Source organism: Scaptodrosophila lebanonensis, unplaced genomic scaffold (assembly GCF_003285725.1).
Source record: "Scaptodrosophila lebanonensis strain 11010-0011.00,11010-0021.00 unplaced genomic scaffold, SlebRS2 tig00000053-arrow-pilon, whole genome shotgun sequence".
Taxonomy (NCBI): domain Eukaryota; kingdom Metazoa; phylum Arthropoda; class Insecta; order Diptera; family Drosophilidae; genus Scaptodrosophila; species Scaptodrosophila lebanonensis.
In genome coordinates this window covers 12561264-12571455 of record NW_022060548.1, presented here as the reverse complement: position 1 = coordinate 12571455, position 10192 = coordinate 12561264, and the positions used below count along the sequence as shown (strand labels likewise).

The following is a 10192-nucleotide window of genomic DNA, read 5'->3' as shown; positions in this document are numbered from 1 at the left end:
ATTATCTTGAATATTTCAGTTATATTTTTAAGCCTTGACAAAAAAGCTTCAACTCCATTTTTCAACATATATTGCTATTTAGAGATATTAACAAAAATAGTTTTATTATCAATCAGATATTTCTGTTGAAATATTTAAAGCACATACAAAAAGGATATATTTATTTTTCAACAAATATTAATGCATTATTTTTCAAATCGATCCTATGATATCCGACGACACGGGGACTGTTGTTCTTTCCAAGTCAACTTTTTATATTTATAATGCATTATCGTGTGCTGTCAAGATAAGCAGTTATATAATTAAAGCGAACTAAACATTGCACAACTCTCTTAAAATAAATGAGTACTTCGGCCAGGCCATATGAACTTTGATGAATCGGACATTATGCCTTTTTAATCTCTCAACAAATTTCAATTAACATATTCATGCATTAATTGCAAAAGGCGACGACCATGCATTATAGGCAACGGATCGGATCGGATCGGCCCACGACTAGCCACGTGTCAAACTGGCCACATGAGGCACTTCCGATCGTTAGCGCATCTCGAAAGCCACGCCCACACCCACGACCGAGTGATGACGGAAAACTTTATTTGTTGCCTTAATTAATAAACACACAATCGACAACAGCAACAATTTTTGTCTGTACCCTTTTCCTCGAAGTGGGGCTGTTGTTATTTTTAATGCCTTCAAGTTTTCGTTGATAAATTATCAAAATGCAGTTTAGCGTGTGCCATAGACAAAAGCTATGCAGATTAATCATTGGAGCCCCATTGCGTTGGCAGCTCTTTTAATGTGCTTTGTAATGCCACAATATTAATGATCTACCAGGCGAAGAAAGCTCAACAACAAAAAATATATATATGCTTATAAAAAGAAGCAAAGCCGTAAAACAAAAAAGAAAAAAAACAGCAGAGGAAAAATTGGAAATCATAAAAGTTTTCGTTAATTCTCATTTAAAATGCTGCCACTACAATAAAATGTTGAGCTTAAATAAATTAAATTTACAAATGTGGCAATCACAGCAAAAGGGGCCGCAAAAGTGCCGACAAGCCCCCTCCGGCTATGGCGCCCAGCCCAAACAATAAGTTGCAATTGCAGTTTCCCCACCCACCCAACCACCCATCCCCCACTCTCTCACGCACTCCGCGCTCCCTCTCTAGCTGGCCATGAGAATTGCCGCAGTGCATGGAAAAAATATTTAAAATTTTTTGTTTCTGTTTTTGCTGCATTATCGCCTAATTGCATCGCAGTTGTTGCTGCAACAGCCACTGCATTCGCCACCGCCGCCACCACCGCTTGTGGCATTTAACGCGCGTCAACAAACGAGCCGCCTCCCCACCCCCTCTCTTCCAAGCACACCATCGACAATTGTTGTAGTTGTTGTCGCTTCGTGCACCTTCCCACACCATTTCAGCAGCAGTCGCGCTTCATTCATCATTTTTCCATTAGTTTGGTTGTTCTTGTTGTTGTTGCTGTTGCTATTCGCTTAGTGACGCGCGTGCCTCGTGCGCTCCAAATCTGGCAAGTGTTATACCGTTTTTTCGTTCACAGATTTTCCAAAATTAAGACGTCATGATCTCTCCGACCAGACCATAATTCGTGCCTAACTAGAGGGCACAAACACTTAATCGCAGGAGAAACAAAATTCGCTTTGGGGCATGAATAACCTACAACATTTATTTCGTGTATGGCACTTCGAGGCATGCAACTTAGATCGATTATATGCATATTCATAAATAAAGATACAATTTAAAAGTCGTTAATACACAGTACATATACAACAAATACAACCGAGCTAGCAAATAATTCACCTAAAAACTAACTTAATAATTCAGGTTTTATATTTATTATGTTTGTGATGACAAAAAAGATGCGCTCCAAAATAATTCAGTTATTTTTTTTCTGCAAATTTCAAAGCCGGAGTGTAAAATTAAATTTAATTATTGTAATTTATAGTCTGAAGAAAGGCTATTGTAAGAAGGTAAGCAAAACTCAGTTTAAAGGCAAATACTATTTTCCTATTGTTTAATTTTTACAATGGCGTCCAAAAGGGAATTTACACCAGAACAATAAAGAAACGTTTAACCTTTGAAAACCTTTAGAAAATTATCTCCAATTACCAAAGATTTTGTCAAAGCAATAGCTAATGTTGCTAATTTTTTTAGCTTATTACCAAATAATTACCAAATAAATGATCAAAAATCAGAAATGGAGCTTATTGAAGCTCAAAGTTCTACAAAATTCTATCACTTTGCACTCATGTGAGACCTTTTTATGACATAAGTAAACAATACACTAAAACGCCTTCAAATGAAATCTGAAAAAAACATATAAAAGAGAGAGGTTTTCTGTGAAATTATCCCTCGAGCGCTGCTTTCTAGCCTATAAAGCCTGATTGGAGCACAATCTCAATTCTGAATAAAAATACTAAATATATTTGATTTGGAACGCACCTTCTGTGATGATATGTAAATGTTATTATATTGATCGACTTAACTCCTAGATAAAATTGAAGAAGTCAAGTATAATAAATTTTAAATTAATCCTTAGCATGTATAACCACTTAATTAACTTAAATCTATTCGTATATAGTATATAGTCTATACTACTGCGCTGGATTAATGTTAACTAATTTTTGGTTTACGCCTTTGGTGCAAATTTGATTTTCGTTTTTCCTTTTCAGCAGGGCTAGTTTACAGAACTTACAATACCTGAAAGAAATACTCGTATGCCAACAGAAGATCTATAATAGATATGCGGGGAAACTATGTACAAGACACTGGTTTTGGTTTTGCTTATGACTGATAGTGAAAATGATAGCGCAACGATTCTTCCGCATCGGATTCCTCCTCATCGCTGGTGGAGGGCGGAGTCTCCAGATTACCGACATTAACATCCAGATAGTCCTCCTTGGACTGCAGCAGCTTGTCCATATACTCGACAATTTCCGTGAAGGGGGGTCGGGCGCTGGCATCGAAATGCCAGCACTGGCGCATGAGTATATAAATGTTCATCGAACACTTGGGAGGCTTCTCCATGCGTTGGCCGGACATGAGATATGTGTAGAGCTCCTCAGCGGACATGATTGTGGGATAGGGTTGGGCGCCATAGGTCATGATTTCCCACAGCAAGATGCCGTAGGACCAGACATCGCTCTGCGAGTCGTAGAACTTGTCGTGCAGAGATTCGGGAGCCATCCATTTGATGGGCAGACGACCGTTTGTGTTCTTGCGATAATAGTCGGTGCTCTGTATGTCCCGAGCCAGTCCGAAATCGGCAATTTTCAGCACAAAATCATCGCTGACCAGGACATTGCGAGCGGCCAGATCGCGATGAATGCAACGACGTGAGGCCAAGTAGTCCATGCCGCGTGCCACCTGATGGGCGAACTTGATCAGATCCTTCTCGGTGATGACATGCTCTGGTGGCGGACGTGGCGGCTGCGAGCTATCCTGCTCCTTGCATAGCGGACGATTTTTGTATAGAAAGTCCTTGAGGTTGCCATGCGGCGCATATTCCACAACCACATAGAGCGGCCCACTTTGGCTGCAGCAGCCCAGCAAGTTAATAATGTTGATGTGCTTGCCAATGATCTTCATCACCTCCATTTCCCGCACCAGACTGGCAATATCGTCATCTGTGTGTCCCTCCTTGACCATCTTAACAGCCACAATGGCATTGTTGACCTCAGCCATGACCACACGGCCGAAGGCACCTTCGCCCAGGGTGGCGCCAAGGATGAGGTGATTGCGAGGCAATTCCCAATTGGAGTCCAGCGGAAATTCGTACTCATTGAAGGGTGCCGGTTCGCAATTCGAACTCTGCAACACCGTAGTCCGTTGCTTCTCAATGCGCACCACGGGCATGATCATGGTGTCCATGGAACCGCTAGAGTCCCCACCACTGGCGGGCTTGTAGATAATAACCTTTTTGGTCCACTGATGCACGGTTTCGATGCGTTGCTTCAGCAGCTTCTCGTGCTTCATTTTGCGCACGGCATAGATCACAAATAGAATGCAGAGTATGATGAGCAGGCCGATCACTCCGATCACAATGATCATCATCATGTTGCCACGCACCACACTCGCCACATTCGTATTCAGACTGCGCACCACACGCAAATAGGCGCTGCTGACCGACTGACCCAGACTATTCGTCTCCATACAGGTGTACCAACCCTCCTTGTCCTGTGTGACATTTACGAATTCCAAGCGGTCGACATCTGCGACATCTTCAAGTATTTTGCGATTCGCCGAGCAGTTGGTCATGCTCTGGCAGGGTGTGAAGGCCCAGGCCTTCACGCTGGTTAAGTCCGACAGATATTCACATTCCATGTAGCCGCTGCTATTCAGCACCAGCGTGATATTCACGGGTCCCTTCAGCAAAATGGGTTTGTGATTCACACGATCACTGATCACCAGCGATGTGGTGTGCTCGATGCAACCCAATGGATTGCAAATACGACAGGTGTACATATTGGTGTCTTCTGGCACCAGGTCGTCCATGAGCAGGTTCCATTTGTTCTGACGTTTGCGACCGTAGGTGCGTGACCAGTTGGCGGTATTATTGCGATACCAGGTGATGTTCGGTTCAGGTTTGCCCAGGGCGGGGCAGGGCAGGTTTACGGAGGTGCCTGATGGTAATGGCAAGATTGGGCGCAAGGCCTTGGGATTCTTAAAACTAGGTGGAAACTCTTTTACAATGTTGCTGTTGCTGATATTTTGCGCAGATCCGGCAATAGATGGTGAGTCCACTTCCGTATTTTCTGTCTCATCATCAACAGTAGTACTGGCGGACCTTAGAATGCGTCTGATGTATATATTACGAAAGTTCATGCGTAGCTCGTGGGAAGTTTCTGGCGGTCTTAGCCCAAGTACTGAATTCGTATGAAGCATCAGAAAAAAAAATAATACCAATACTTTCACTTGTCTGCAATGTCGCGGCATATTTGTGTGGCAACTGCTCGTCAGGCGACTGTGTCTGTGTCCGCTGCTTCCAACGGTTTTCCAGGGACTGTCGGGCCACAACATTTTCAGTGGCATGTGCTGGGTGTGTGTATTTATTTTTGTAACTGTGTGTGCCCTCTGTTGTGGGCGCCTTAGTGGCACTCGCCACTCTCAAGGGGTACGTACGTACAGCTTCAATGCAACTGCAACGTTTGTCGCATGTGTTGCACGGATGCTGTGTACGCTACAGTTTCGTTTTTTATTCACCGGAAATCCACTTTTACTTCTCGATCTTGATCGCTCGCTCTTTCTCTCTCTCTCTCCCCCTCGCTGCCAGTCTCTATTATCTCTTGGTTTGCGAGGGTGCTTGAAGTTTCTAATTATTGAAATAGTAGTTGCCCCCACTCCGATTTTTTGATCGCCAGCAACATGTGTTTGTCTGCGCCTCCTTTTGATGTGTGTTTGTGCTCAGACTCAGAGATCACCTTGCAACGGAAATACTTCACAATACGCGCTGATGACTTTTAATTATTGTTGCTGTTTGGCGCTCTTGTGATTTACTTGGCTAGTTGATGGATTTATGGCAGCCATGTTTTGGTTGAGGTGTCACCAGCCTTGATTATAAAGCTCTTGTTGCTCTTGTTCTTGTTGCTGTTGTTAATGATGATGATACTCATCATCAGAATACGAGTAGAGGCGGCGCATCTGTCGCGTATGTTGTGTATGTTGTGTATGTTGTGTATGTTGTGGGCGACGTCCCACTTCATATATCATTCAGAGCAGAGTTCTCTTAGAGTTTTAGTTTAGCTGCCGCACATAATCTTTGATGTTGACGCCCCATTTGGCATTGGAGGGGAATGCGACACCTGGAAAATACATACGATTAGATTTATGTACATATCCGGCGATCATAAACAAGCAAAGTATCTAAAAACTACACCATAAAACATGGCATATTAAAGCATGCAACATTTCGGGGCAAATTTATTTTACTAATATAGCGCATCGAAATTCGATCACTTTTTTGTTGAAGAGTGGATTTCAGAAGCGAAAAGAAAATACATTTTCCCAAAATAAGTAACAATAATTAATGCAATTATAGTACCAGTTTAAATATACATTTATTATCACACCACAGTGCTTAGGAAAAGTCCTGTCTGTATACCCATTTGACTGTTTGGAAGTAAGGATATCGAAAAGCACTGGAGCTACAGACACAGAATTTTGTAGGCAGGGAAGAATTAAGTTTTTTCAACAAATTTAATTTTTAAAACCAGCAAACAAAGTAAAACTAAATTAAAAATGTATTTTCTTTATATTTATTCAATTGGGAGAATTGCAAGTCTGTTTTAATTAAATTTATAGATTGAAAGTTAAGGAAAAGTGCTTGATTTAGCCTTTGGAGTAGCTTCTTAAAGCAATATTTTTGTTGCACAATATTTCAGTTTTTATTCGATCGTCCCTATAAAAGAGTTTACCTATCTATCTAACACTTTTATAAACATACACAAAATTTCAAAAATATTCTAAATATTTGAAAAATGAGACCACAGTAGATTATTCTGCTTCACAAATCATAAGAATGAAAACTGTACAGTAAAAGTTTCGGTGCTATACAAATTTAGGCCTTGTTTACAATATAATATAAGATGAATACTGCTTACGGACTATTTTTCTTTTTAAATAAATCAGTGGATGGATATGGTGCTAACATCATTATAAAATCATTTCTTTTTACAAAATTCTGAATTATAATTCCTCAATTTCAGTTGACGATTATGTTGATCGAGACCCTTTCGTCTATCTTCCCTGCCCTCTTTCCCATTTTCCAATTATAGATATAAAAATCACTGCAATTGGCACACACACACACACACACCTAATCCATCTAACGTTCACCCCAAGCACTGTACTTGAAATAGCGTGGAGAGCAAAATCGTCGCATCTGTGGCCTAACAAGTGTATCTGTATCTGTATCTATGGGTATATTTACCCTAAATGATGGTAATAATGACGATGCTCCCGTTGCATTACACGCACCAAATGGGGGAGACAAACGTTTGCCATTCACCGGCCATTGAACGCACTTGCTGTACCCAACTGGATGTGTGTGTTTATGTATACATATATGTATATAAATTGATAAATCGTATGTATATTTATCTATATTCATCAACAGTGTATTTGTATCTTTAACATCAGTTGCGCCGTTCGAAAGTACCGGAAAGTGTTCACGCAGCTATTTTGAAATGTTTCTGCATTTTGCACTAACTGTGAAATTTCTGCGAACTGAGTGTTTAACTTAAAATTGGCGTTGTTTATAAACAACAACAATATACTAGTATGTAGGAGAGTCGGACATTAGTCAGAACACTCTAGGTTATATTTATCATATACTGTTCTATATATTATATTATTCATTCAAGAAACTGTTTGTTGAGCCAATTTCTTTTTATCTTTTCGGTTTTTCTTCTTCTTCTTCTTTTTTTTTTTTTGGTCGCAATTAAAGCCAATTTTCGTTGTATCTACTGAGATTTTTGTGTTTTGATTAAAAGCCATTCGCAATTTGCAAGCTTAATTAAAATGTCGCGCACATTTCCGGTAGCTTGTTGAACTTGTTTTGAGGAGACGGCGACTTATTGTGTAGCGCGTGCCCAATTGGTTGATCAAATGGAAACACTTGGCAGCAGATTGTCATGAGCTACATTATTTGTGCTTCACATAAATTTCACTTTCTTTGTTTTTGTTAAATAACTTTATGGCTGGCCAAAAGAATATACTGACTAATATAAATGCAAAATGCCATAAAAATCAATTCTTGTGTGTATTATTTAGTGTGGCTATTAAAATATTGTATTCAATTTGTCAAACCTTTAGCAGAAATCGCCGCACAAACTGTTCGTTTTTATATTATTTTTGTTGAATTTTAGGCACCCGCATACAGTTTTATTTACTTTACATATGTATAGTATATACTATACGAGTATATTCGTACTTATTTCGCACTGTAGTTCATTTGGCTACTTTCGGAAACATTTTCTATTTTTTGCACAGCACTTTTTCATGGACTACACACACTTCTACAATATAGTGTGTGCGTGTTTGTGTGAGCCTGCAGAACAGTTTCTGGTATCCGCGTCCGCGAACTGAATTTCCACAGTGCCGCTCGAAAACTGTTCCAAATTCAAAAACAGACAAAGAGAGTGCACCACTGCCAGCTCCTACACTCGAAATAAAACACTCCGGCGTCCTACTCAGTGCGTCTGCGCCCGGGCAATGCCGACGCGTCAATTTAGTCGACGATCAACAGCATATATTTTCTTCTTTTTTCTGCCGTTACATTTAATGCTGATGTTGTTGTTGCTGTTGCGACTATTGCCGTTGATGTTCTGATGGTATTTTTGCCCGGCACAAAAAGTCGTTGCCTCTGCATTAGGGATGGACATGGGACGGCCTATTTGTACGCGACACGACACGACACGAGGCATTGCAGCACAGCCCACCACGAGGCTTGTGGGTATACGAATGAAAGAAGGATAATGCTTACAAAATCGAACCCCTGACATGAACCTGAATAACTGCTAAATAAATTGTTCTGCCGTTAGCAGAACTGGTGCTTAAGGTTTAGTTAAGAATTGAAGTAGAATCTTTGAATCTAATTCACTTTTTATCTATTGAAGCATTTGAACTCATTGTTTTCATGTATAGCTGATGTTTTAATAATATCTTATCGCAATCATTGGAATTTTATATTATAAGCAAGCATATGTAAATATATCACAAATATCTTTTCTCTAGATTTAATTAATTATGACAAAATCTCAAAAGCATTTACGTTTAAAATACTAATTGTGTCTAGATCCAGTACAATTGATTGATACCGAATTGATAGAGTTATAATCAACAGCTCTTCACAAATTCTTCTCTCTAGATTTGTCAACTTATAAGAAAATCAGACAACCATTTTCGTTTAAAACACTAATTGTGTCTAGATCCAGCACAACTTATTTGACTTTTTCTGCTAAAAGCACGTATCCTCTTTTGTACAACAATTGATAGAGGATTACTAACAATAGTTGTTTTTCGGTTTTTTTTTTATTCGTGCTATTTTTGTATTCTACCTTTTCACAATAGATCACGCACGAGATCGCAAACGAAAACACAGCCCATGCACATCTCTACTTTGCATCCCGCATGTTTTTTTCAGTTTCATTGAGCATTGACATCGACTCCGACATCGGCACATCAGCACATCAGCAACGGTCGGTAGCCTTAATTTTTCACATATGCGTGACACGCTCGATGGTTTATCCGTTACTCTCTCCCTCTCTCTCACTTGCGCGCTCTCTGCACTGACTCTGCTCTGTATAGAGCAAACCATCTGCCTCTCGCTTAATTAAAAGATACACCATTGCCAATGGGCATGTGGGCAGAGCAAAACGCTCGCGCTAATCTTTCCAGCCCACATCTGTGACGAGGCGGCGGCACAGCAGACAGGCACGTAGAAAAATTAAAGAAATTAAAACAAAAATTGTTTGACGACGACGACTGGCCCGACCCAAGCCCCACACTAAACAAAACACAAGGGCAAATATTGTTCAACCGACTGCAGTTGTTGTCTTTACTTTACATGTGGACTCATCCTCAACTTCTTCATCATCATGATCGTCAATAGCTACCTAAGGCAGGGTCGAACGGTTGCCGGTTCTCTGTGCCACATATGTTGCACAGACGCGTCCCGTCTCTGGAAATTGTCATTGGAATGACGGGAAGGGGCGCGAGTGCGCCTTTTGGAAAGATTTATGAAAGAGTTGTGTTCCTGGAAGTCCACACCAATAGACCTTTTAAATACAACCTACTCGTACATTAACGATTTATAAAAACAAAAAAGTTTTCTACAAAGTCCTTGGATATCTAGAGCAGTAAATATTTTGCACAAAACCTTCACCTGCTTTGTGCCAAAAGCAACAGTTCTCGACACGCATATGTACCTATATAGTATGTATATATTTCCGGTCTATGCCAAAATAGCAAATAAATGAATTCAATATTTGTTTGTTTACAAACCAACCGAAATTGCAAGCTAAATATGTAAGGAATCGAGGTTTTCAAGTTCAATTCGATTCGAGCACTCATCACAAATATTCACACTTTTTACTGCCCAATTGTGTTGAGCACTTGAAAACAATACTGGGGGCACGTGTGTGTAATTTAGAATGGTTCGTTGAATTCCCTGGCAT

At 40.2% G+C, this 10192-nt stretch overlaps 1 protein-coding gene across 1 annotated transcript; it reads right to left on the bottom strand.

Moving 5' to 3' along the window:
• Positions 1–1936: 1936 nt before the first annotated feature.
• LOC115623515 (fibroblast growth factor receptor homolog 1) lies at positions 1937–8045 on the bottom strand. The gene is made up of 2 exons (XM_030517895.1): positions 7824–8045; positions 1937–5818 (listed from the first exon to the last, which is right to left on the bottom strand). Exon 2 carries the CDS (start codon positions 5046–5048, stop codon positions 2802–2804), a length of 2247 nt encoding a protein of 748 aa, XP_030373755.1. The 5' UTR covers positions 5049–5818; positions 7824–8045; the 3' UTR covers positions 1937–2801.
• Positions 8046–10192: the final 2147 nt, after the last annotated feature.

Coding starts and splice junctions, on each gene's coding strand:
- LOC115623515 (XM_030517895.1), bottom strand. CDS start 5,048: ATGCCACTGAAAATGTTGTGGCCCGACAGTCCCTGGAAAACCGTTGGA.